A 27,233-nucleotide genomic window follows, 5' to 3' on the forward strand; every position below is an offset into this window, starting at 1 on the left:
AAAAAATTAAATGGTCAGAACTTGAAACCCATGTAATAATACACAATATTCTTCATAACATAAAAAAGTTTTATGAAAATTTCTAAGGACCCAGTTGGTAACTTTATTTGTATGTAATTCATCTTCCTGTATATGCAGATGTTCAGCTATACCCCTTGCCTCCAGGTTGGGATAGCCCTATGGGAAAAAATAAGGATGAATAGCTGGTTATTAAGTCTATTTTAAAAACGTATAAATAGAAGTCTTTTTCTTACCTATGTGGAATATGTAAAAGTGGCTGCACATCTGTTGGTCCAATCTTTTTTGTGCGTTCCTCCCAACCCTTGGTAGGTTTGTACAGTCTAGATGGGTCCCTGGTTACGTGAACTTCAGCCTGTCAACAATACATTGTTATGCAGGGGGAGAGGGAAGGACAGTTGGGCAGTCACATCAACTCTTGAAGCTGTTGGGTGTGAAGCTGCCGGGTGTGAAGCTGCCTCCCATTCAGGCTACCCTGGAAGCTGCTTTTCTGAATAAATCCCTGGTATCAACTTGCTTACTTGTCTTCTACCTCTTTTGCATAAAAATAGACTGCAGAATGTGCAACTGCATAACCTCCTGGGCAGTATACTAGTCCAGGTGATTAGATTGAAGATTTGTACTGGGAGATATCAGAAATGCCAGTTAATGGAGCTTTCTGGTTGATAAAGTGCCAGATAACAATTTTTTTTTTACTTGTATCTCACCCACCTTGTCCCTCCTCTTTTTTTTTTTTTTGGCGGGGTGGGGTGGGTGGAGGAGTGGGTGCCTTTCTGATAAACAATGCAGGGACAGGGGATTGATTAGATTGCAGCTGTAGGTCTGTGTGAGAGTAATGCGGCAAGAAACAGCAGAGCAGCACACAGATTAAGCAGCAAGGAAGCCCCATACTGAGTCAGAGGAGGACTTATAATGTGACCATGAGAAAAACACAGAGCGCTTTTGGGTAAAATGCTGGCTGGAAAACAGCTTGGAACTGTGACCAAAGAAACTGTTTCCTGCTGTCTGATTCCTTGTGCATTCAGGAAAACTGGACTTTGTGTACATTCTTTGTAAATAAACAGGATTGCATCAAAGAAATATTTGGACTCCATTATCAATTTCTCCTAACAGAACAAAATTCGTAAGACCCCGATTACCGGCTAACAATAGGAAAAAACAGTGCCTTTCCATTTGTCACAAGAAATAAGTACATTGGCTAGATCAACAGCATAAGGAAGGTAGGAGTGTGCCTGTATGATAGTCCTTCCGAGAAATGCAATAAATCTCATTTGTGACAAGAGTCTTTGGCCCACATGGGGCTCACTGCAGGATTGATGCTTTTGCTCCATGTGCTTATAGACAAGAGCAGGGACAGTCTGTCTAACATATTTTCCCCCTCTCAATTCTTAGTAAAATTTGTGCAGGAAAAAGGTGCAGGATTGGAACCCTGAAGACTGACGTCCACTATAAATTGACAGAATGAGCAGCAGCTACTGGATGCTCAACATTTGTGAAAAACAGGCAACTTATTTTAAGCGCCTAAATAAGGATTCAGGTGCTTAACTTCAGGCATCCATAATTAAAAATTTTTGCCTTGGTTCACATGTGTTTTGATATCTTTATCTGCTTTTAAACCACTAAAGATAGCTATTTAAACACATTTCAAAAGGAAAATAAGTGTGTTGTTCTTTTTAACAAAAATTATGCGCTTTTTCCACTATAAAAAGCCAAGACTTTTCCCATTCTGAGGTGGGTTGTTTATTATTTTGCCATGACAAAAAAATAATCTTCAGCTAAGATTCAGTAAGGGGTCATTTGGATCGGAAAAAATAATTGCCGTTTAGAAGAAGGCAGCCGAAAGAATAAAGCTGTTAAAAAAATAAATTACAAGCATGAAGATATGTTTCATCAGATTATAACAAGAAAAATCAACCAATCAATTCAGTAAATATGTTAGTCACCTTCTCTCTTAACTTTGCCAGTCTTTTTTCTTTTTCTATTTTTTCCTCTTCTTTTGCCTGCTTTCCTAGAATCTTTAGTTCAAGTTTATGAAGATCCTGAAAAATATACCATGGATGAAATATTGAGCACTTTTGGGAATCAAAAAGAAAAATATGTTAAAGTACCAACAGGCTTTTCATATGATCAGAATTTATTCTGAATGCTTTAGAAACCAAATGTGTCCTAGATTTCACACTGTTTTAAGCACAGAAGTGACCATTTGATCATCCAGTCAGACCTGTACATCACAGGCCATTACATTTCACTCAGATACCACTGTAGGGAACCCAATTATTGTAGTTAAGACTAAAGCATTTCAGTCCTCCAGACTCTGAACTTTGTGTACCACAGGCAGAGTACAGGACAAAAAAAAAACCCAGGCACACAATTCAATTACAAGGCCAGTTTCTGAAATTTACCTTTTGGAAACAAACCCTTGATATTGTACTGTTATATATTTGCAAGATATAATTTCCATTTTTGAAAACAAATGGTAATTAAAACAAATATTGACAATGGACTGGTCCCCCACCTAGGCACCGATTCAGGAATATACTCAAGCATATACCTAACTTTAAACAGTTAATTAGTCCCACTGAAGGCAACAGGAGTACTCTTGTACTTTAACATTTGCTCAAGTATCTTGCTGAACTGGAACACTGAGGAAAAGCAACAGAACATTATTTCAGACAAAAAGATGAGCTGTTCCCAAGATACAGACAGAGCTATCTTCATACAGATGTAGTTTGTGAATCAAAAAGAGCTCTTAAAGTTGAAATAATTGTTATTGATAATCAACTCCCTCGTCTTCCACACATTCTAATACTATGTCTACTCTGTACCACACATCCAGAAGATTTGAAACACAAGTGAGGGATGTGACTACTCACTCGCTCTTGAAACTTAGAAATTTTTTCTGCAGCAATTCTCTTCCTCTCTTCCCTTTCAGCCTCCTCCCTCTTCTCCTTTTCAAGTCTTTGGAGCGCCTCCTGTTCCTCCTTCTGCAGAGTGTACTTTTCTAACAGTAGCTTCAATTGGAACTGGCGCTGGCGTTCCTTCTGCTGCTTTTTCTCTCTCTCTTCTTCCTCTTTCTGTCGAGATGCTTGTTTCATTGCAAATTCTATTTCTTTATGTCTTTTCCATTCTTCAACTGCTGCTTGTTGCTTTTTCCTTTCCTCCTCTGCTTTTTGCTTCTGAGCTGCTTCATGTTGAAGATTTTCTGTCTTGAGCATTTCCTCTGACTTCTGTTTCTGCTTTAAGATTTCTTGTTTTTCTTGTTCCTTCTTCATTTTCCACTTTTCAATAGACTGCACAAGGAACAGTAAGAAAAAAATTCCTGTACTTCTTATAAAATCTTACTCTTCCAAGAAAGGATTATTTCCAAAGGAGAGAATCAGGGGACAGAAAGGTGCGATCTAAGGAGAAGACTAGGAGGTAAGAACTCCAGAGTAGTAATTCCATCTCTGACATAGATGCCTTTTTACCTTGGCAAGTAGCTTACTATCTCTTAGTTTCACCACATGTAAAGTGTAAACAACTATTTATCTACCTATCTTACAGTTTTTGAAGTTTAATATCTATAATAATTTGAATACATAAAGTTTTATGGCATTCACATTCTGCAGAATAATTATTAGGCTCCTTAGTTAACTAGGATCAGATGTTTTTCACTGTGCAAACATTTTTCAATTCTTTTTATATTTTTTATAAAATATAAAAGTAAAACCAAACTTTTTTCTTAAATAAATCTATGTTTATGCCAACTTATCTATAACCATGAAGGAGACCTAGGTCCAGGACCCTCCTCCAAATGTCTGTTTTCAGAACCAGCGGAGCCAAGGTTTGTTGCAACTGTCCTAGTCCTTCTCTCCCCGTCCTCCCCCCACGTCTGTCTTGTCTATTTAGACTGGAAGTTCTTTGGGGCTGAGACTGTCTACTACTCTGTACAGTGTTTAGCACAATGGGGCCCCATTTTTGGTTGGTTCTTAAATACGCCTACAGTAAACATGATTAATTGTAATATGCTCAGCTACTGCACACGGCACTCCAACATGTGCTTAGAGCAGGGATCAGCAACCTTTGAGAAGTAGCGTGCCAAGTCTTCATTAATTTAAGGTTTCGCGTGCCAGTAATAAATTTTACATTTACAGGGGACCCCCCTGCTGGTCTGGGGTTCCGTTTGCCGCCCATGCTACTGGTCTGGGGTCCCGGCCGCTGGCCCCGCTCATCCCGCTGCTGGTCTGGATGCACGGAACCCTGGACCGGCAGTGGGCTGAGTGGGGCCGGCGGCCAGGACTCCAGCTGGCAGGGGCCGGCAGACAGAACCCCAGACTGGCAGTGCGTGCGGTACATGGAACCCCAGACCAGCAGTGCACTGAGCCGCTCAGCCCGCTGCCAGTCTGGAGTCCCGTCTGCCGGCCCCGCTCAGCCCGCTGCTGACCCGGGGTTCCGTCCATCCAGGCTGTCAGCAAGCTGAGCGGGGCCGGTGGCCGGGACCCTGGCTGGCAGTACCACTAAAAATCAGCTTGCATGCCGCCGTTGGCATGCGTGCCACAGGTTGCCAACCCCTGGCTTAGAGCATCATCTGCTGATCATTCCTTAGAACACCACCAGCAGAGTGAAAATTTTAAAGAGAATTAGTTTTCTGCAGGAAAAAAGCTATGTCTGCCATCATAGCTGGAGGTGGATGGAAGAGGGTGAAAAGCGTGTGTGGCTTTTAAGAAATACACTTCTTTAAAATACAAACATACTCTGAATCTTAAAATTCTCTTACCTCTTTTTTTCTTTCCTCTAAAATCAGAAATTCTTGATACCATGTCTCATGCTGTTGAATATCCTCTTTTGTTCTTCTAGAGAGAAACTCAAGGGCTTCTTCTATATAGGATGGCTTTCCTTTATGTTTTGTCCATACTTTCAAAAAGTGTTGATGATCATAATCATCCCAGCCTCCTTGTCGTCCTCCTGTTTGCTGAAGGAACCTTTCAAATTCTATTACTTCTTCAGGTAGATGATTTTGCAGTGTTTTGTCTACTGGAATCTTACCTGATGGCAACTTGAAAACTCTTTCTATGGCTGAACTACCCAGTGCCCATGTGTCAATTTTTTTCTGTAAGGCACTGAGCTCATTAGTAGCAGTCTTCTCCGCCTTCATAAGCTCTTCATATCTAAGTAAAAAAAACAAATAAACAAACATTGATTTTTAAATAAAAGATCAGACAATACCCATGAGTTCACTTGAAACAGACTTTGTTATTATTCAATTCCCAGACAAACACTATGGTAAAATGGGACTAAAGTTGAGATTAAGTATCACTAATTTAGTGTAAAATAAATTACAGTAGAACCTCAGTTTTACAAACACCTCGGGAATGGAGGTTGTTCGTAACAGTGAACGAAACGTTATGGTTGTTCTTTCAAAAGTTTACAACTGAACATTGATTTACTACAGCTTTGAAATTTTAGTATGCAGAAGAAAAATGCTACTTTCCCTCCTTTTTAGTAGTTTACATTTAACACAGTACTGTGCTGTATTTGCTTTTTTTGGGAGGGGGAAGGGGTTGTCTCTGTTGCTACCTGATTGTGTACTTCGGGTTCCAAATTAAGCGTATGGTTGACTGGTCAGTTTGTAACTCTGGTGTTGTTCATAACTCTGAGGTTCTACTGTATAGAAATTTTGTAATTATCCCCAAACTAAGCATTATAAACCCAGGAAAGTCAGAGTTAAGGTTACTCTTAAAAGAGAACTAGATGGAAATGCACAGTTGGGCTCCCGAACAACCATAATCCTTTCCTATATTGATGATATTGGGAAGGCAGGGAGATAGAAAAGAAAAAAAATGTGCCTTTAAAAATCAGTTTAATCTAATCCAGATCCCCACTATTGGAATGCCTTTACCATATTGCATGATACTACTATAGGTAATCTAGTCTTAAAAAGAAAAGGAGTACTTGTGGCACCTTAGAGACTAACAAATTTATTAGAGCATAAGCTTTTGTGAGCTACAGCTCACTTCATCGGATGCATCCAGCTGTAGCCACAAGTACTCCTTTTCTTTTTACGGATACAGACTAACACGGCTCCTACTCTGAAACTAGTCTTAAAAGTTTGCTTTGAATAGATGTTTACTTAAATGATTAATTACAGAAAAAGGAAATAAAGAAACAGGATGGAAAAAAGGAAGAGAAGAGTGATTTATACCATACATTTAAGTTAAGTTTTATTTTGGTTTTGTGCAACTGATTTCAGTTATCTCAAGAACTGAAAAGCATGTAGAAACATACATTAGTCGCTGTTCTTCTTTAAAACCATTTATTGCATTTTCAGCTTCTTCCATCGTTTCCCTGAGCTTTTCAACAACTACAAAAAACAGAAAGAGGAGTAAATATCAGTTTCCCTATAGCTTAATATAGCTTTTATATGCTAGACCAGGAGTCGGCAACCTTTCAAACAAGAAGGGCTTACGGATGCGGGCAGCGCACAGAGACCCGCTGCCTCCTTCTCCCCAAGGGGCATGCAGAGACATGCCAGCAGCCAGCCACTTCTGGGAGTGGCATGGGGCCAGAGCCCTGCTGCGCCGCCAGACTGTGAGCTGCCTGTGGTAAGTGCCTCCCGGCCAGAGTCTGCACCTTGCCCTCAAGAAACGGTTGCCCTCAAGAAACGGTTGCCCGCAATGGGGCAGCCAAAGAGTTGCGTGTGGCTCTGGAGCCACAGGTTGCCAACCACTGTGCTAGACACAAGAAAATGTGACATTTCTTAATAAACTAACATGAAGAATAAAGATATATAGCAAAGCAGGAAGTTTCTACTTAAAACATATACATCCCATACAGCCTCTACTTCATACACATCCCCAATGGGCAAAACAATCTTTTACAAAATTAGTGACAAATATGGATATAGGTAAAATCGGATTTCCTGAAATGAAACTATGCTACAAAAATGAATAAATAAATAACTGATGATACAAGGGAATTCTTTATTTGTATTTAGAGTATTCTATTTGGAGTAGACATGCTTTTATTCCTCTTCATCCTTCTCTACCAGGAAACTTAATGCTGGTGAAAAGAATGTGACTGAGAGCCTTAGTTTCCAATCCTACAACTGGATGTGCAAGGATGGGCCCTTACAAACTCATGGAGTCTTGAAAAGTGGAAATATGGGAGTATCAGGTGAAGTCAGTGGGACTTCTAGCAGGTATACAGGTCTGCCGGCACGCTTCCCATGTGTGCATCTGGGGGTGAGGGGGGGCAATTGCCCCCCAAACAGAGGTGAGGCATGGGGGGCACATGGGGTTACGTGCCACTGCCCCCCTCCCTCCTAATTTCTGAAAATACAGAGCAGCCCAGCTCTGAGGCTGCATCTGGTCTCAGGCTCCACTGACTCTGCAGCTGAACCCAGCCTCCTCGGTCCTACTACAAGTTGTGCTCCCCTTCTGTGTTCTGGGAGCCTTCCTATTTTCTGTGGAACAGTGAGTTCCCACAATGGGGCTGGGTAAGTGATGGTGGGGGAAATGAGGGAAGAGGGGTGAGTGGAGGAGGCAGTGGGGAGGGAAGGGAGGTGGAATAGGGCAGGGGGAGAGGAATGTGGGAATAGGGGGGAGGGGGAGGGAGAAGGATAGGGGAATATCAGGGGGAAGCAGGATCCTGGCATGCGGCATCCCCTTGGCAGCAGCTGGGGCTCCCCCATTAAGCAGGCCCATCGAACCCTCACCCTGACATGCCCTAGCCCCCTACATCTGGACCCCTCCGACAAGCCCCGCTCCCCCAGCACCTGGACCCCTGAACCGCCAGCCCCAGCCCCATCTCTCCACACCCAGACCCCGCCCCCCACGAAGCCCAACCACCATTACCTGGATCCCCTGCAGAGTCCCATTGCCCCTGCACCCGGAACCCCCACTACGAGCCCCTGTGCATCCAGATCTCCCACTGTGCTGGCCACACCCAGATTGCCTCACACAGAAACCTCTCACCCCACACCTGGATCCCACCACACTAAGTCCCTCCACACTTGGATCCTGCTGGGCTGAGCCTGCCTACCCACACCTGGTGCGCCTGGCACAGAGGGGCAGAGCCCCGGGGTGTTTCTGGGGCAGGCCCAGACCTTGCACTGTGTTAGGGTCAGATGCAGCCTCACTGCCTAGTCCCTGTACTGGGGGAGGTAGGGGCTTCGGGGTGATCTCCCAACATAATGCAGCCAGTGGCCTGTGCTCCCCACTGCCATGCTGAAGCCACATTTATTTACTGACAAATAAAATTTGCAGAATTTTAAAATTGTGCACATAATTTTTAATTTTTTGGCACATAATTCCCTCAGGAGTAACTGATTTAATTAACCCAGTGGAAACCCTTGTGTGGACACACTTATTTCAGAGTAAGAGGAGCCCATTCTGGATTATCTTGAAATGATTCCCAACATAAGAACCAGCTTTCTCATGTTACCCTGCCAATGTGCCTCAGTCTTGATTTGGAGACAGCATCTCTAGGGGTGAGACTCTTAGGCTTTGTTTAATAAGAAAGTTATAGGATAGTACTTCTTCACACAACACACAGTCAACCTGTGGAACTCTTTGCCAGAGCATGTTGTGAAGGCCAAGATTAAAATAAGTTAATGGAGGATAGATCCATCAATGGCTATTAGCCAGGATGGGCAGGGATACAAAACCATGCTCTGACGTGTCCCCAGCCTTTGTTTGCCAGAAGCTGGGAATAGGCAACAGAGGATAGATCACTTGATTATTACCTGTTCTGTTCATTCCCTTTGAAGCACCTAGCATTGGCCATTGTCAGAAGACAGAATACTGGAGTAGATAGACCATTGGTCTGACTCAGTATGGCTGTTCTTATGTTCTTAACTATAGTCAAACAAGTAAAAAGTGATTATCCCCTGTGGTCACAAGGGAGTTCACTGATTTAACTAGCTTTGTTTTTAAAACCCAGTCAGTTAAATTGGTACAATTTCTCATCAGACAAGGCCTTCATTCAGATTCATGTTTTTTCAATCCTTGACATCCTTGTTGACAGTTTAGCAGAGAGACCAAGGTAGATGCAGACATTTGCAGATAGAAATTGAGTTAGATCAACAACATAATTAATGGTTTCAGAGTAGCAGCCGTGTTAGTCTGTATTCACAAAAAGAAAAGGAGTACTGTGGCACCTTAGAGATTAACAAATTTATTTGAGCATAAGCATAATACCTTTTTCCACTGAATGCATCCGATGAAGTGAGCTGTAGCTCACAAAAGCTTATGCGCAAATAAATTTGTTAGTCTCTAAGGTGCCACAAGTACTCCTTTTCTTTTAACATAATTAATGTAAGCCACAAAACCTTGAGCTGAAGACAAATCTTGGTCTCTAATCTGGGCTACATTTGTGAACTAGTAAGCTACAAATGCATGGCTCTCTGATTACCAGTGCCCCAAGTGTTTCACTTATCTAATCCCCGAAGTGTGCTTTATTCATTATCAACAGAATATTCCAGTTTATATTGGTACAGATGGCCTGAAAATGTAATTCCCTATGGCCCTTGCTCAACGTCCTCAGCCATCAGATGGAAGAGAGGCACACGACTGTATCTAAGTCCCAAAAATATACTCATTGCACTTAGCATTACAGTACAGTTCAAGAAGAAGGACATGAACTTCAGCACAGAAGGTACCCCACCCCCAATAGGCTGCAGGGTCCCAGGCCAGTGCCAACAGAAAATAAGGAGTTCCACTTAAAGATGATCTCAGGTAGCCTCCAGCCTTTCCTGACACTCCCCTCCCTTCTCAGATTCACAGAAGGACAGGCAGAAAGGACATCCAGAGCCTGCACTGATGGCACAAGCAGAGACTTTCCCTGCAACACAATTATCCAAGAAAATTAAACTTTTGTCTATAAAAGGCAAGTATTTCAAACTTCATCAACAAGACTTACATTCTGGTGTAGGCTTCACATCTTTCAATTGTCGTTGAAGTCTCTTAACATTATTGTGTATTTTTGCTAGTTGTTGCTGGATTTTAGCTTCTGTGGAAGAAAAATAAGTTAATTAGTCATGTTAAAAGTTTATTTATACATCAAATTGAAATTTCTTGCCCTTACCCACAAACCTCTAAGTCACGTAGCCCCGACATATCTGGTCTGGTCACCTTTCACATCTTCTCTGACGCACCCTCCCATGCCAACAATGATGCTAGCAAAAATGTCAGTATTCATCTTCATCATCTTCTCATAGAAGCAACTCCATCCATTGTTTCATTCTGCCCCTTGTGCTGGGAACACCAGTTCTGACTCTGTTTGAATAGACACTTCCCTTGCCCCATTCAAATCCCTCCTACTCACCTCTGTCATAAAGCCTATAAAATGCAGAGGGGAGGATAGATATCCTTAACAAACAAAACAGCACCATCAAACTGTGTACTAACTTTACTGAGGAATATGATCTTATTGCTATCTTTGCCCTTCTTTTCCCTGCTTTGTGTGTTTAGTTAGACCCTAACATCTTAGGTCATGTTAGTTTGTATGCTCTTCAGAATATGTAATGTGTCTACAGATGCTCCCCGACTTACGTAATCATTCCGTTCCAGAACGCCTTGTGTAACTCGAATTTTGCGTAAGTCGGAAACACATACCCGACCATTACACCAAAAAACAAAACAAAACAAAAAACCAACCCCATCTATTTCTAGCTTACGGAACTTTTTCCATAAGTGCGGATTTGCGTAAGTTGAGTTTTGCATAACCCGGGGAGCATCTCTACAGGCCGTCCTTAGGATTTATGGGGCCCTACGCAGTATTATTAAACTGGTACCCCTATGCCCGACGGCAGCCCGAGCTCGCAGCCTGGTGGCGGGTGGGGAGGGACAAGACAGCAAAGGATAACGAGATGCCCGGCCCATCTCATGGTGGCGGAGAGTCACAGTTCCCTGCAGAGACCCCCCGTACCCTCTTCCTCATGCAGAATGGACATGCAGAAGGTACCTAATTAAAAGCAGTAAACTTGAGAATAAAAAAGGTCAGTCACAGGTTTTTTGATATGCTCTGAAGTTTATCAGATATTTATTTGCAAAAACTTTGTAGTAAGGGTGAGTCAACTGTCCTGCTGAATACAACATTAAATATTATGGAATACATGATGCAGCTCTTCTCTGTTTTACATTTTCTTAATCAGTATTTCTAAGCTGATTTTATATTTTAAACGTACTCTTAAGCCTTCATAAAGTAATCATTCCAGATGACTACATATTTAACTCACTGAAACAAAGACATTATTTTAAATTAACCAGTCACAGAGGTTTATAACAATGTTCATAACAATGTTCATTGCTTTTAGAAAAAGGGAACACTAATTTACTTTCTGTGATCTCCATAACAATAGATATGTTTATGAAATTTCACCAACTTTAAAAAATACGTTTCCAAAGATTTTAGGCATAACAAAGGATTTTATATCTTACTAAGGTACTGATTTTGGTGGAGGGTTCTCTTAAAACTAGTTCATCAGATAGTCAGAAGTAAAGAAAGGGAAACTCTTTGTCCAGCTATCTGGAAGAAAAGAAGTTTTGTCCCTTTAAAGGCTCTCTTCAATTGCGGGCTGGGGAGAGAGGGGGGAAGGGAGAAAGGGATGGACAGAAAGGACAGGAAGACTTTGGAAGCACTTTTTTTTTTTTTATTTAAAAAACTATATGTCTGAAGATCCAAGCATTTAAGGCTAAAGATGACTGTGCATCTAAAAATCTATGCAAGGATTTTTTAGAGATGTGATTTTATAATCTTCACCAACTCACTAATGAAATATTTTTAAAGCAAATTTTAAACTAAGGTCCTGTAGACACATGTTCTGAGTAAATATTACAGTAATGCACAACTGTTTTTGTCAGTAAATTCAGAAACTGACAGTATATACCTGGGGTTTGGCAAATGCCTGTTAAATAGCTTCATTACCCCTTGAATGGCTCTTTAACAGTTTCATTGTTGGGTTAATAGGTCTGGCAGGCTGGAACACTTTTTCACTTTTAACTACTAGATCCCCTCCCGAGGAAGACTCACCGGGCTGTAGCAGCCAGATGTGAGAGCTTGCAGGAAGGGTCGAACAGGGATAGGAAAGCCGGGTGGGTGGACACTAAGACCCAGTGATGCCACAAATTTTCAGGTGCCCTACGCAGATGTATATGTTGCATATGCCTACGGACAGCCCTGCGTCTGTACTTATTTTGTGAGACACCTAGCACATCTTTGGGAGTGCAAAAAATAATTTAAAGATTTTGTGTTTTGGGACTTTTTGAAAATGCCTATGTCCAGTGATGGTGTCACCTTCCCTGAATGACACATCAGGTCTTTTCTGAATATGACAGGTTTCAGAGTAGCAGCCGTGTTAGTCTGTATTCGCAAAAAGGAGTACTTGTGGCACCTTAGAGACTAACAAATGTATTTGAGCATAAGCTTTCGTGAGCTACAGCTCACTTCAGTATTGGAGTATTCAGTATTTCCACTTCATGTATTAGATACATTCAGTGGAAAATACAGTGGGCAGATTTATATACACAAAGAACATGAAACAATGGGTGTTACCATACACACTGTAACGAGAGTGATCACTTAAGGTGAGCTATTACCAGCAGGAGAGCGGGGAGTTGAAGGGGGGGAATAAACATGGGGAAATAGTTTTACTTTGTGTAAGGACCCATCCACTCCCAGTCTCTAGTCAAGCCTAAGTTAACTGTATCCAGTTTGCAAATTAATTCCAATTTAGGAGTCTGTTTTTGAAGTTTTTCTTGTTGAAGAATTGCAACTTTTAGGTCTGTAATCAAGTGACCAAAGAGATTGAAGTGTTCTCCAACTGGTTTTTGAATGTTATAATTCTTGACGTCTGATTTGTGTCCATTTATTCTTTTACGTAGAGACTGTCCAGTTTGACCAATGTACATGGCAGAGGGGCATTGCTTGCACATGATGGCATATATCACACTGGTAGGTGTACAGGTGAACGAGCCTCTTGATAGTGTGGCTGATGTGATTAGGCCCTATGATGGTTTCCCTCTATTTCAGGAGCATTCAATGTGTGAACCAGCTTCTGCAGGCCACTCTGCAACGAACATACCTTCTTATGCTGTTGTCTATCCTTACCAGGCCTGGAATAAATAACTGGACATTTCAGTGCCTGGATTCTCTAGGACCCACCTCCAATGCTTCAAGCTTCTGCAAATCCAGACACTGAAATATTCTAAGATCTACTTCTTTTTAAGTGATCAGTGTGGGAGACGCTGAGAATCCTTGATTATTTTGTGGTGCTGTCATAAGTTTATTGTACATTAACTAAGCTAGATTAAATCTTGTTATATTTAGGTTCATACTTTTTGACTCTTCCACAATACTGTTTTTATAGCACACTCTCTCTTATAAACAGTACATATACAGTAGCAAAAATACTTTCATGGGTCAGTATCAGAATTTGCTTTGTTCTATGAGCTAATACACCACTTAAGTGTGTGAGTGTGGACAAGGAAAGGAACAAATATCCTACTTTCAGCTTTCCTGTTGTTAGTCATTTTATGTTCCAGTTCTTCCAGTGTGCTGTATTCCACCCTGCAATCACTCTTCTTGCTGTAGAGATGGCCATTTTTGTCTTTTTCTATATTCACAAGTCTGGGGAAAAAAAAGGTTGCTTGGCTTTGAAATCATATTTTAAAATCACTTGAAAATTAATTAAAAATATAAATGCACAGTCATTACCATTTAGAAATTACTTAGACTAACTAGTGGTCATTATTTTTGATTGAATAAGTTAGTTTTGTACAAGTGTATCGTTACAGAATTTAAAAACTGGGCTTTAATACAGGGAATATTAATCAGAATAGCTGCTTTTAATTGATCATGTAACTAGAGTGTTATCACTTGGAAGGATTAGATTTGAAAGACCTGGAAGGATTAGATTTTTATCGGTAAATGTCAATGAATTAAAAAAATCAGGAACATCCTTTGCAAGATTTTTGCTTTGTGCAGGCCAGACAGTAAGTCTGACAGAAGCAATTAGAAATCTGGTACTCAACAAAGGCAGACTGATGTACATTTCTGCTCTTCGCTTCAAAAAGATCATGCTAAATGGTGATTTTATATCTAATGGCCTTCGGGTCCTTCACATCCTTTAAAACTGTCTCACTTTCTCCCTCAATTTATAACTACCTTCTTTACACTCAAGATTCTGCATCTGATGAGCCTTATAGACTATGTACTGTTAGATGCCACTTTCTTCCTCAGAAGTGGCCACACTTCAGTAGTAGATGAAGTGGTCCTTACTTATCCATTATCTGCCTCATAGGAGTGTGACTAAGCGTTCTGAGAAACAGATGAAACTCATTACATATGTAGAGCCCAACCTGTTTCCCCCTCTCCCCTCTGACATTCCCTGCCATGATTATCCAGTGGTTAGGGCACTAGCCGAAGAACTGGGAGACCTGGGTTCAATTTACTGCTGTACCACGGATTCCCTGTGTGACCCTGGCAAATCATTTAGCTTCTCTGTTCCTCAGTTCCCAGTTTGTAAAATGGGGATACCAGTACTTCCCTACCCTACTTGAGTGTTGTGAGGATAAATATATTAAAGTTTGTGAGTTGCTGAGCTACTACAGTGATGAGGGTTGCACAAATAGAAGAGTTAGACCTAAGTCAGGGGTTTTACCAGTCCTCTCGGGGGATGGAAGGGAAGGAAACAAGTGGTTGGTTGAGAATAAGCAAATAGAAAGCTTGGATTTAAGATTTAGTTAGAGGCGGGGAAGTCTACTGCCTTGAAGCTGTTGCTAAAACTGCTCCCAGACAATGCTGCAAATCCCAGGCCAGATTAATTATGTAAGTGGCTAGAGTAATATATGTTTGTTTCAAGGTTTTTATTTTTTTCAGTTGGTATCTTTAAGTTGTAGGGGTATTATTTTCTAACTTTGTTTTTCTATTTTTGTAAATAGAAGAGTCAAAGGAATCTACTCCTGTAGGGTTCTATTTATATTTTATGTTTAGTGTTTAATATTTCATTTAAAAACAATAACACAATATTATTTGTGTTCAGCATCCTATTTAGTTTTCCTGATGTTTCCCCAGCAAAGCTGAAACCTGCTAAAAAAACATTTATACTGTTCTTGGACCAACTGAAAAGGAGAGAATGGATGTTCTCTGAGGAAATGAATGGATTAAACCAAGAAAGAAGAACACAGGGGTAAACTAAAATACATTTTGGGGCATGAATTCTGGTATGCAGGACACTAGATTAAAAATTAATTAACATGGTTGTCATCTAGGATAGCAATTCCCAAATTCTGTAGACAAATAAAGTCCTTGGAACACTTTCCCAGTCAGCTGCCTGGTTTCACAATGACAGTTCTTTTCTCTGTCCTCCTGCTGGATCACACTAAAGGAAGCTAAAAATACATTAAATACCTTCCTATTATTACTTGTCTATGTGATAAATTGATGTAGTTGCCACAAGGCTGTTATTTGATCATCAACGGTAGGGGAGGTCTTCCAAGTAATCTTGAATGAGGGCAGAGATAATAAAGAAATTATCTTGTTGACTAAGACTGCGGTTCACACTATAAAAATGTATAAGAACTGATCTAGGTGCATAGTGCAGTGCCAGCAACCCTTACAAAGAGCTATCACTGAAAGGCTGAGCACAGCATGGTGGAAGAGAGCAGGGAGGATGAACTGTACTAATGTAGTTCCATACATAGGTGGAGCTGTAATGTAGACGGACAGATTTGCTCCAAAGTAATGTGCTCCCAATGCCTCTGCAACAACAGTGTGATTGGAATGTGGATACGAGATGTTTTAGAGATATTAAAGGTGCTTGAAATTGCTAACTTTGATAGTGGCATTTTTTTATTTTTAAATACACAGATCCATAACTAATTTTTGTTTCTTTACTGTGGTCAATGGTGTAACAAAATATACTTACACCCAGAGTCCGAAACCGTTACTCATAGTGGGTAGCACCTTGGTACCTTGATTTCAGTGGAACGACTTGGGGATCAATGGATTACTCAGTGTAATTAAGATGATCAGAATTTGGCCCTTGGTGAATTTGAACGATGGGCAACTCTCTCATAGTTCATGAAGGTTTTTATGTCTGTTTAGTAGCCTCATTTATCAACAAGCATTCCTAAGTATTAAACCTTCTTAATATAGCTTCTGCTAAGGTAGTTCAACTTTTAGAGTTCCAACAATAACTGCATCCCCTTATTGTTTTAGACTACTCTGACCCTAAGAGCACCCAAAGCCCAGAGGACAAGGGGCTCCCTGGTATCTAGCAATAAGCCTCAGCTAGTGTGACCAGCTGATTCTGATTGTATTCCAATTTACTGTTGTCATAATCTGTATTTAAAAAGTGTTAGGGAAGGTATCATATGCAAACTGGTAACATGCTGGTCATTAATATTATTGCATGGTATATGTGCAGTAGTATGTGAAAAATTATAAATATGGACAGCAAGAAAACAGTCTACAAATGCAGTAGAAGCAAGAGGAAGCCAAAGACAGGATTAGACCCGTTACTCAATGAGAAGGGGAAAACAATACCAGAAAATGTGGAAATGGCAGAAGTGCTAAATGTCTTTTTTTGTTTCAGTTTCCACCAAAAAGTTTAGTAGCAACTGGATATTAACTTAATGAATGACAGTGAAGGGAAAGGTTTCAGAGTAACAGCCGTGTTAGTCTGTATTCGCAAAAAGAAAAGGAGTACTTGTGGCACCTTAGAGACTAACCAATTTATTCGAGCATAAGCTTTCGTGAGCTACAGCTCACTTCATCAGATGCACTTGATGCATATGCATCTGATGAAGTGAGCTGTAGCTCACGAAAGCTTATGCTCTAATAAATTGGTTAGTCTCTAAGGTGCCACAAGTACTCCTTTTCTTTTTAGTGAAGGGAAAGAACAAGTTAAAAATTACTTAGACAAATTAGATGTTTTCTAGTCACCAGGGCCTGATGAAATACATCCTAGAGTACTCAAGGAGCTGACTGAGAAAATATCTGAGCCATCAGCGATTATCTTTGAAAAGTCATGGAAGATGGGTGAGATTCCAGAAGACTGGAAAAGGGCAAATATAGTGCCAATCTATAAAAAGGGAAATAAGGACAACCTGGAGAATTACAGACTTGTCATCTTAAATTCTGTACCCGGAAAGATAATGCAGCAAATAATTAAGCAATCAATTTGAAAACACCTAGAAAATAATAAAGTGGTAAGTAACAGCATGAATTTATCAAGAACAAATCATGTCAAACCAACCTAACAGCTTTCTTTGACAGGATAACAAGCCTTATGGATAAAGGGGAAGTGGTAGATGTAGTGTATCTTGACTTTAGTCTGTCTCCCATGACCTTCTCGTAAACAAACTAGGGAAATACAACCTAGATGGAGCTACTACAAGGTGGGTGCAGAACTGGCTGGAAAACTGTTCCCAGAAAGTAGTTGTCAGTGGTTCATCGTCAAGATGAAAGGGCATATCAAGTGGGGTTCTGCAGGGATCAATTCTGGGTCCGGTTCTGTTCAATATCTTCCTCAATGACTTAGATAATGGCATAGAGAGTACACTGATAAAGTTAGCGGACGATGCCAAGCTGGGAGGGGTTGCAAGTGTTTTGGAGTATAGCATTAAAATTCAAAATGATCTGGACAAACTGGAGAAATGGTCCAAAGTAAATAGGATGAAATTCAATCAGGACAAATGCAAAGTACAGTGGAACCTCAAAGTTATGAACACCTTGGAAATGGAGGTTGTTTTTAACTCTGAACAAAACATTATGGTTATTCTTTCAAAAGTTTACAATTGAACATTGACTTAATACAGCTTTGAAACTTTACTGTGTAGAAGAAAAATGGTACTTTCCCTTTATCCTTTAGTAGTTTTTGTTTAATACAGTACTCTACTGTATTTGCTTTTTTTCCCCATCTCTGCTGCTGCCTAATTGTGTACTTCTGGTTCCAAATGATGTGTGTGGTTGACTGGTCGGTTCGTAACTCTGGTGTTCATAACTCTGAGGTTCTACTATATTCCACGTAGGAAGGAACAATCTGTTGCACGCATTCAAAATGGGAAATGACTGCCTCGGAAGGAGTACTGCGGAACGGGATCATAGTGGATCACCAGCTAAATATGGGTCAACAATGTAATACTCTTGCAAAAAAAGCAAATATCATTCTGGGATGTATTAGCAGGAGTGTTGTAAACAAGACACAAGAAGTCATTCTTCCACTCCACACTGATTAGACCTCAACTGAAGTATGTGTCCAGTTCTGGGTGCCACATTTCAGGAAAGATGTGGACAAACTGGAGAAAGTCCAGAGTAGCGCAACAAAAATTAGTAAAGGTCTAGAAAAAATGACCCATGAGTGGAGATTCAAAAAAATGGGGTTTGTTTAGTTTGGAGAAAGATGCGGGGGAGGGCGGGGGACAACCATGATAACAGTTTTCAAGTACAGAAAAGGTTGTTACAAGCAAGAGGGAGATAAATTATTCTCTTTAATCTCTTAGGACAAGAAGCAATGGGCTTAAATTGCAACAAGGGCGTTTTACACTGGACATTAGGAAAAAAGTTACGGTCAGGGTAGTTAAGCACTGGAATAAATTGACTAGGGAGCCTGTGGAATCTCCATCATTGGAGATTCTTAAGAGCAGGCTAGAGAAACACCTGTCAGGGATGATTGAGATAATACTTAGTCCTGCCTGAGTGCAGGGAACTGGACTAGAAGACCTCTTGAGGTCCCTTCCAGTCCTACTGTTCTATGATTCTATGTGTTGGAAATATGTTTTTAAAATGTGTTTGGCAAGTAAGGCTGAAGTCACTCCACCCTAGACAAAGGAATGTGATCCCACCTGCTTGAAAGTGTCTCCAGTATAAATTGAGCAAGGAGAGACAATGCAAGTACATTTACATAAAAGGCAAAGTCAATAAACTAGCCAGTGGAGGAGTATGACAGAACATACCTCTGTGTCCACATTCTACACTATTGTAATAATCATTGCTCAAAGTATGCCTTGTGAGGTATCATTTGAAAACTTATAATTTTCTGGTCATTACTATCCTGGTAAAATATCTGTGGAAACATTGTATGTGAAGTTACAGTAGAACCTCAAAGTTACAAACATCTTGGGAATGGAAGTTGTTCGTAAATATGAAATGGAATCATAACTCTGAAAAAAACATTATGGTTATTCTTTCAAAAGTTTACAACTGAACATTGACCTAATACAGCTTTGAAGCTTTACTATGCAGAAGAAAATGCTGCTTTTAACAGTCTTAATTTAAATAAAACAAGCACAGAAACAGTTTCTTTACCTTGTTAGTTTTTTTCTTTTCCTTTAATTTTTTTTAGTAGTTTATGTTTAATGCAGTACTATACTGCATTTGCATTTTTCTTTTGTCTATGCTGCTGCCTGGCTGCATACTTACAGTTCCAAATGAGGTGCGTGGTTGACCGGTTAGTTCGTAACTCTGGTGTTCGTAACTCTGAGGTTCTGCTGTATAAGATTCCACTGTATGGTTTTAATAACATTTTTTATTAACATGTTCCAAACTGCGGTTAGCAAACAGGTTTGTCTCAAACAAAGGAATGCATGCTCTGCTTAATTTGCATTTATGCAGTAAACAGCCATCAAGCAGGAAAGTGAGATAAAGGAAGTTCAAAAAGGTGAGGAAAAGCAGTAGGGAACACCCTTCCCCAGAGACTCTTTGCCTCCTGAATCTTAGCTGGAAATGTTTTTCAAGAGGGGGACTGAAACTATAAAAAGGAGAGAGAAACACTCTGAGATCCCCCCTGCTCCTCCACCTGCCCATTGCATTCATGCACCTGAAGCATTCATTGGATTTTGGGGAAGCGGTCCTGACCTAAGAAGTTTGGTCAGTAAGACTGCAAAAAGCATGTGGTGAGGAAACTTTGCTCTGACTTTAACATAGTTTGTTAAGTTAGGCAGCAGTTGTATTTTATCTTTATTTTTCTTGTAACCATTTCTGATTTTTATGCCTTGTCACTTGTACTCACTCAAAATCTCTGTAGTTAATAAACTATTTTATTGTTTTATCTAATCCAGTGGGTTTAAATTGAAGTGCCTGGGAAACTCCATTTGGAGTGGCAAGTTGCGTGCATATTATAGTATTTCTACTAAAGAAGTAATGGACTTCATATAAACTGGTATTGTCCAGGAGAGGGGTGGGCAGTAGGGGACATTCTGAGGGAAAATCCAAGACTGGGAGTGTCTTGGGGTCACACAGCAGTATGACCAAAACTGGTAAGAGCCAAGGTATGGCTCGCTGGCTGCAGCACACAGACATAACTGGGAGTGACTAGCATGTTGGAGGCTGTTTGTGAGCAGACCAGGCTGGAGGCTACAGAAGCAAAGCATTGTAAAAGGTACCCCAGGTTAGAGGGCAGGGGTGACAGCTAATCATTAGGCTGGACTGTATCCTGGTATGTCACAGGGAGATATCCTCTAAACTATCTTGACGGGGGCAACAGACTTCAAAAATTAACATGGCATCAGCTGCCTGGTGGACACAGCAGGCCTCCTGGAGTCCCCAAGGAGGGCTTCCTGATTCTAAAAACAAAGATAACTTTGGAAGATATAAGCAAGGACAGAGAGCCATTTTGATATCCTTTACTGGGCAGATACAAAAGACTAAAGCTCTTGTACATCCGAGAAAAGTGGAGGGTTGAAAGGGGCTTGAAAGTCTCTGGAAACTGGCTACAGCTGAGAAATCTACTTCAACCAAGACTCTAGTTAGTTAAGTTAGAATATGCTTCTAAAACTAAAACCTTACTTTTGTGTGTAACCATGTCTATCCTTATATTTGGTATCACTTAAACCTCATAGTGGATAAAGTTACTTTACTTTTACTATAATCCAACTCAGTGCTGTGATAGGATTAAGGATTTGCCAACCCCACTTAAGTTAATAACCTGCTGTGTATTGTCTCTTTAAAGGAGCAGCAAAACGGATACGATTTTGTGAGTTACAGTAAGTAGAGGCTGTGCACTACAGAAAGATGTCTCTGAGGAACTTGGGAACTGGAGTTCACTGACTGTTAACTGCTATGTAAAGTTTGGACTGGCAGAGTCTTGAAGAGTTTGCTGGAAAGGTAGACAAGCTGGTGTGTCCGGAACTTGACACACAGCTTAGCAGCAGCAAAGCTCTCACTTGCTGAGGCTGAGAGGGTTAACACAGCAGCTCAGAGTTCTGTAACCCCTGCTGCTAGTCACAAGTATTAATCTTAAATCACCTCAAAAGCTGTCACCCAGAGCAATGCCATGCAGAATGTGTTTATAGTTATATTCTTTAACTTACTGATTTTTTAGTTTTTCTGCTGTTCTTATGAATTCAGCTTTCTTAGCTTGATCAGCTTTAATCATCCAGTTCTGAAACTGAAAGTGTTGACCGGAATCTAGAGTACTGAAAGAGCAGTCACTCTGTACAGAACACAAAAGAAGGCATTCTTTATTAAGAGAAATTAGTCTTGTATCTTTAAACAATTATTCATTATCAGTAACACGGTAGCTAAAAGACAAACACATACTGTGGACGTGATTTACTACTGTGTTACTTCAGTTTTACACTGAACTCAACTGTTCAGTTGTGTAACTCAACTGATTTTAGTGGAATTACACCAGTGTAAAGCTGATGTAATGCAGTGGTGAATTGGGAATTGTATCTGTAATATGCTCTTAAAAAGAACAATAATACAATGTTATATCACTACAATTAAACAGTAGTTGCCTGTAATAGGAACTGCCACCCAGGGTCCATCTAGTATCCTCTCTGACAGTGACCAGTACCAGATGCTTCAGAGGAAAATGCAAAAATCTCACAGTACACAAACGTGGAATAACCCTCCCCCCGGTCTCTTCCTGGTCTTATCCCTCCAATCATTGGGGATTGGCTTAAATCCCGAGGCATGAGGTTTAACAGCCCATCCAAATTTTTTTTTTTTTAACCCTGGATATTCTTGATATCATAGCTACTAGTAATTTAGTGTGCAGTTTTGCAATCCTCACTCACGGCCTACAAAAAGGTTGACAACAGTTAGGCTGCTGATGTGCTAAGACCACTGTCTATCATGCTGGCCAGCATTGTCTCATTGTTTCTTGGTGCCCCCTACCCATCTGTTTCACTTGTTGTCTCTTGTTTTATACTTAGATTGTAAACTCTTTGGGGAGGGGACTATCTTTGTTCTCTGTTTGTACCTAGCACAATAGGGTCTTGGCCCATGACTGGGGCTCCTAGGCGCTAGTGCAATATTAATAAATAAGAATGTTGAGAAACATTGATGTGGGTAATCCCATTTAAGTTAATAGACAACCTGACAAAGTGAGTAATTTGAGTAATGGCTGTAAAGATAAGGGCCCTTAGCTCTTACATAGGAAGGTTCAGTATTATTCCAAGATCAGTGACTGAATAAGCATTTTCCCCCCTTAGACTAAGCCTACCTAAAATCAGCACAGTGTAACAGGTTAACAAGCATTAGGAGTTCTCTACAGGAAAAGTCATCCTTAAAAGTTAATGACTTCTCAATGGGAGGGTGAGGAGAATCGAACCCCCATGACCACTGCAACTGGAAGAAAACTTGACTATTTGGCTGGGAGCTTATTAAGCCATATAGAGAATAAATGTCTCCTCTGCTGCACAGTTGAATTAATCTGACTACTCCAGCTAAAGAGTTATTTATTGGAGCATCTGAACTAGCATCACATTAGTAGAAATGCCCAGCATTCTGTGTATTAGGGTTGCCACATTTTTTTCTACTGGACAAATACAAACTGGAAAAAAATGGAAATAATAAGGTGTGTACTAAACAGACTGCTTACTGGCTTTGATCTGCTTGCAATCTTTCATCCCCTATTTCCTTCACCAATATTTTCTCTATTTAGAGTGTGCCTTGGAGGAGGAATGCTATCCTTATATCGATCTGTAAAGTGCTTAATGAATTGTTGATACTATAAAAATAAATATCAACAAAAACATTACATGCTGAGATGAACTTCAGCATGGAATGCTAATGCATCATCACAAGCTGAAGACAAACAAAAGTTAAAATAAATTCAGCTCCTTGATCACTACTATCTAACCATGTTTATTTAAAGCACCCATGCTCAAGCAAAAAGTTTACACTCTGTAATCAAAGTGGATTATAAAAGGGTTTGGCCAGCCAGCATATACAAGGGCAAACTATGTCATAACTGGATTTTTAAACGAAGCATTTTCTATGTCTACTTAGATTGCAGCTTTGTTTTTTAAGCACTTTGAACTGTAGTTTGCCATGTCCATGATATATTTAAAGAGGTCACTCTTCAGAAACTATAGAAAATGACATCATGGAGTACCATGTTTATTATGCCTCCGTGATTGCATATCAAATTTGATCAGTTTGGAAGACCATGAGATGGTATTGGAGTCCCAGATGGCATAATTTAGTTAGCAGTACTCTTATTACTGTGATCATGCACTGGAAGAACCCAGCTTGACTTTTATTCATCATGTCACAGTCAGTCACTCAGCAACCACTGAGATTCTGATCTCTGTAGAGTTAAAAACCTACATGACACCTGTGGGAATCCTGCAGTTCTGTCAGTTACATTATATTATCCAAATGCTGGAGAGGAGATACAGAGTTAGGATTATCAGTTGGAAGCCAACAACACAAGACATCGTACCGGAAAAACCCTGCAGAACACAAGATGAAACCAAGAACTAACCTTCAATCACATACTTTAGGAACTTCTCGAGATGAGTTGGGTGAAGTAATATCTTCTATTGGGCCAAACACAGAAGTTGGTCCAATAATAGATATTGTCACCTTGTCTTCTAATATCCTGGGACTAACACTGCTACAAGACTAAATACAACTTAGATCAGCGTGGAGGCGGCCTCTCTGAAGACATCCATGCAGTGTGCAGCGGTAGTCAAAAAAGCAAACAGGATGTTAGGAATCATTAAAAAAGGGATAGAGAAGAAGACAGAGAATATCTTATTGCCCTTATATAAATCCATGGTACGCCCACATCTTGAATACTGTGTACAGATGTGGTCCCCTCATCTCAAAAAAGATATACTGGCATAAGAAAACGTTCAGAAAAGGGCAACTAAAATGATTAGGGGTTTGGAATGGGTCCCATGAGAGGAGAGATTAAAGAGGCTAGGACTTTTCAGCTTGGAAAAGAGGAGACTAAGGGGGGATATGAGAGAGGTATATAAAATCATGAGTGGTGTGCAGAAAGTGAATAAGGAAAAGTTATTTACTTGTTCCCATAATATAAGAACTAGGGGCTATCAAATGAAATTAATGGGTAGCAGGTTTAAAACAAATAAAAGGAAGTTCTTCTTCACTCAGCGCACAGTCAACCTGTGGAACTCCTTGCCTGAGGAGGTTGTGAAGGCTAGGACTATAACAGGGTTTAAAAGAGAACTGGATAAATTCATGGAGGTTAAGTCCATTAATGGCTATTAGCGAGGATGGGTAAGGAATGGTGTCCCTAGCCTCTGTTTGTCAGAGGGTGGAGATGGATTCCAGGAGAGAGATCACTTGATCATTACCTGTTAGGTTCACTCCCTCTGGAGCACCTGGTATTGGCCACTGTTAGTAGACAGGATACTGGGCTGGATGGACCTTTGGTCTGACCGAGTATGGCCATTCTTAAGTTCTCCCTAGGGGGGCACTAAGGAACATTCAGGGTAGCCAGGCCAAACACCCCCAGCTCTGCCCCAGCCGTGGCTCCCAGCCTCCACCCCTCCTCCCCCCGGCCTTGGCCCCTTCCTGCCCCGACTCTGCTCCCAGCCTCAGCCCTGGCTGTGGCTCCCTTCTGGGCCCCAGCCCAGCTCCCAGCTGTAGCCCCCTTACTCCTGTCTGCCCTCCCCCAAGCTACAGCTTTGCTCCTGGCCTCACGGGGGGGGGGGGGGGGTAGACAGCAGTAAGGGGTGGCACAACTGTTAAAAGTTTGGGGACCACTGACTTAGGTACTTCTAAAGAGCCTATCACTGGGGCATGTAATATCAACGTGATGAACAACAGGACAATCACGTAACAGGGCAGAAAAGTTCCAGAGCAGATTGAACTGGCTATATGCAGCGTTGCTGTAGCCAAGTGGGTCCCAGGATATTGGAGACAGGGTGGGTGGGGTAACAGCTTTTATCAGGCGGATTTCTGTTGGTGAGAGAGACAAGCTTCCCAGTGCCCCACAGGGCTCTTCTTTAGGCCCTCAGCTGGGCCAGGTACTTTGGAGGGAAAGCGCAATGGAAAGGCGCAGAGGTGCGGACTGATTTGGGGTGCAGCACTGATGGGGGGAGGGGTTCTGGCACAGCTCCGGTCCCAGCACAAAACCTGCGAAAGCCTGGATTTTTTTTGGGGGGGGGGGGAGGAGTCATTGACAATTTTCGCCACTCGCCGGCCGCTCTGCGGCCCCCGCCACGGGGCGCAGGGCGGGGACGGTGGGGGGAGGGGGTGTCACTGTGGCAGCCGCGAGCTGGGCAGGGGCCGGGACGGCAGGAGGCGCTCCCTGACGTCACAGAACGTCCGGTAACGGCTGTGACCGCAGCGCCGCCCCTCACCCCCACGGCTGCACGCGCCCCAGCTACGGCGGGCGAGCGGGATCCAGCGGCGGCCCCGGACACGGTCTGGGCCGCAGCAGCGTTTCTCTGGCAGACACAGGGCCCGTTCGGAGCCTCCCCGGGCTCTCTCCCCGCCGGGGGAAGCAGGGAACAGCCCAGAATCCCTTTGACAAGGATGAGCCGCAGCGAAGTCACTGCCCCGAGGCACGTTCTCATCGCCGCCCGGCGGGAACGGCGCTGCCGGCGGGGCCTTTACCTGCTGCTGCCCGGACGCCGTTGCCACGGCCGCCATCTCGGAGGCCAGCACAGCTCCCTTCTTCGGGGAGGGGGGTTACGCGCGCTCCGTCGGGGTCTCAGGAACGCGGACTAGGGGCAGGGCTCCACAGGGCGGGGCTTTGCTCTGGCGCGCGCGGGCGGCGCGCTCCTACCGGGGGCGGTGTGAGAGGCGAAGCTCCGCCCATCCCAAGCGCGCGGGGGGAGGGGCGGGTAGCGTCCCACAACCTGAGACAGACACGTGCCAAGTGGCTGCGTCTCACGTGTGGCGCCAGCCGGAAGCCGTGGCCCAGGCCGGGCTGCGGCCCCTTCTGACCATTGCGCGCCCGGTGCGCCTGGTTCTCTGCCTGAGCCCCAGTTACGCAGCCATATCCAGCGCCTGGGGACTGCGGCTCCCCTCAAACGTGTGCCGTCCTCACCTGACGCCAGCGTTGACAGGTGTCGGAGGTGTGGCACGTTTTGACCCGTTAGAAGCACAACCTGGCTGTTTAGGGGACTGCTTAAGAAGAGTCAAATTGTACCACCTGGTTTTCTGCACGTTTAGATGCTTTTATCCAATCGGTGTGATTGGATTTTTAGCACTAGTCTTGCAGAATTTATGCAAGGGCTTCCGTGTGAGTGTAATCTAATTTATCTGGTGTTAGCCACCAGGTACTTGCATCCAAGGAGTAAGGACCAGAGATCAGATTTGTACTGGCAAAAAACTTCATTAACGTTGCATGTTAAATTTACAAATTTGGAAAATGTAATCCTTTAAATAAATGTTGTATAGCTAGTTTTAGGCAAGGGGTTTGTTCAGAAAGGATTTTGCAATAAGATTTTGGGTTTTTTGAAAAAAATGTATGCAGTATACTATTTTTCCAGTTGACACAGCTTTTTTTTTTCCACAGGTCAGCTGTAGTTCAAAAAGAAGAGTGAATCTATTTTTGAGTTCAACTACAGCTTAGTTGTTTGTACATTTTTTTTTGCCTTTGCAGTGATTAACAATAGAGGAATGTTCCTACAGAACTACAATATTAGAACCATCTGAGTCAGAGTTACAGTCAGAATATGGTGCTGCTGTTAGTGTTCATGATGTGGAAGGAAAAATGTATCTTTGTATGAATCTCTCTGCAGATTACAGTGCCTGTTATATTTTTCCATCTCTAATTCAACTGCTATTGATTGAAGGCTACTGGCAATGGCCATACAGTCATCTGCGATTAACTTGACTGCACCAGAGCAGTAATAACCCTGTGGAGCTTTTAGACACCTGGAATAAAGGTATGCAGTGTGGCTGTGGCTATTCAGCACTACGGCCCCTTGCTGACTAAGGGCATTGGTGTTGTGTTGTTGATTGAATGCTACCTTACTCTACTCACCCCAGTAGGTAATGGATACCAATACACTTCAGGCTTT

General features: G+C 41.9%; 1 protein-coding gene and 1 long non-coding RNA gene across 4 annotated transcripts; one reads left to right on the forward strand and one right to left on the reverse strand.

Moving 5' to 3' along the window:
* CCDC112 (coiled-coil domain containing 112) lies at nt 1-26,574 on the reverse strand. Of its 3 annotated transcripts, XM_084627987.1 has the most exons (11): nt 25,819-26,573; nt 23,714-23,889; nt 21,309-21,430; nt 13,502-13,623; nt 9,916-10,005; nt 6,283-6,358; nt 4,775-5,165; nt 2,892-3,308; nt 1,962-2,057; nt 255-373; nt 1-177 (listed from the first exon to the last, which is right to left on the reverse strand). In XM_084627987.1, the coding sequence occupies exons 3-11, from the start codon at nt 21,371-21,373 to the stop codon at nt 147-149; spliced, it is 1,407 nt and encodes a 468-aa protein (XP_084484113.1). In that variant the 5' UTR covers nt 21,374-21,430; nt 23,714-23,889; nt 25,819-26,573; the 3' UTR covers nt 1-146. The 3 variants fall into 3 exon arrangements, with proteins under 3 accessions (XP_084484113.1, XP_084484112.1, XP_084484114.1); XM_084627986.1 differs by lacking the exon at nt 23,714-23,889 and having other exon boundaries at nt 25,819-26,574; XM_084627988.1 differs by lacking the exons at nt 23,714-23,889; nt 25,819-26,573 and adding an exon at nt 19,420-19,502.
* Nucleotides 25,432-27,116, forward strand: LOC311520493. Its single transcript, XR_014711616.1, has 2 exons — nt 25,432-25,861; nt 26,726-27,116. It is a non-coding gene; the product is annotated as an uncharacterized lncRNA (long non-coding RNA).
* Nucleotides 27,117-27,233: the final 117 nt, after the last annotated feature.

This window comes from Lepidochelys olivacea, assembly GCF_965140295.1.
Source record: "Lepidochelys olivacea isolate rLepOli2 genome assembly, chromosome: 5".
Lineage (NCBI taxonomy): Eukaryota > Metazoa > Chordata > Testudines > Cheloniidae > Lepidochelys > Lepidochelys olivacea.

What these genes read in the sequence shown, in the direction of transcription:
- CCDC112 (XM_084627986.1), bottom strand. Translation starts at nt 25,854, where the DNA reads ATGGCGGCCGTGGCAACGGCGTCCGGGCAGCAGCAG. An exon ending in GCAGAAAAACTAAAAAATCA is followed by an intron (nt 13,624 to 21,308) that starts GTAAGTTAAAGA and finishes TTTTTTCCCCAG; the next exon opens with ACTTGTGAATATAGAAAAAG. An exon ending in TGGCAAAGTTAAGAGAGAAG is followed by an intron (nt 374 to 1,961) that starts GTGACTAACATA and finishes TATTGTTGACAG; the next exon opens with GCTGAAGTTCACGTAACCAG.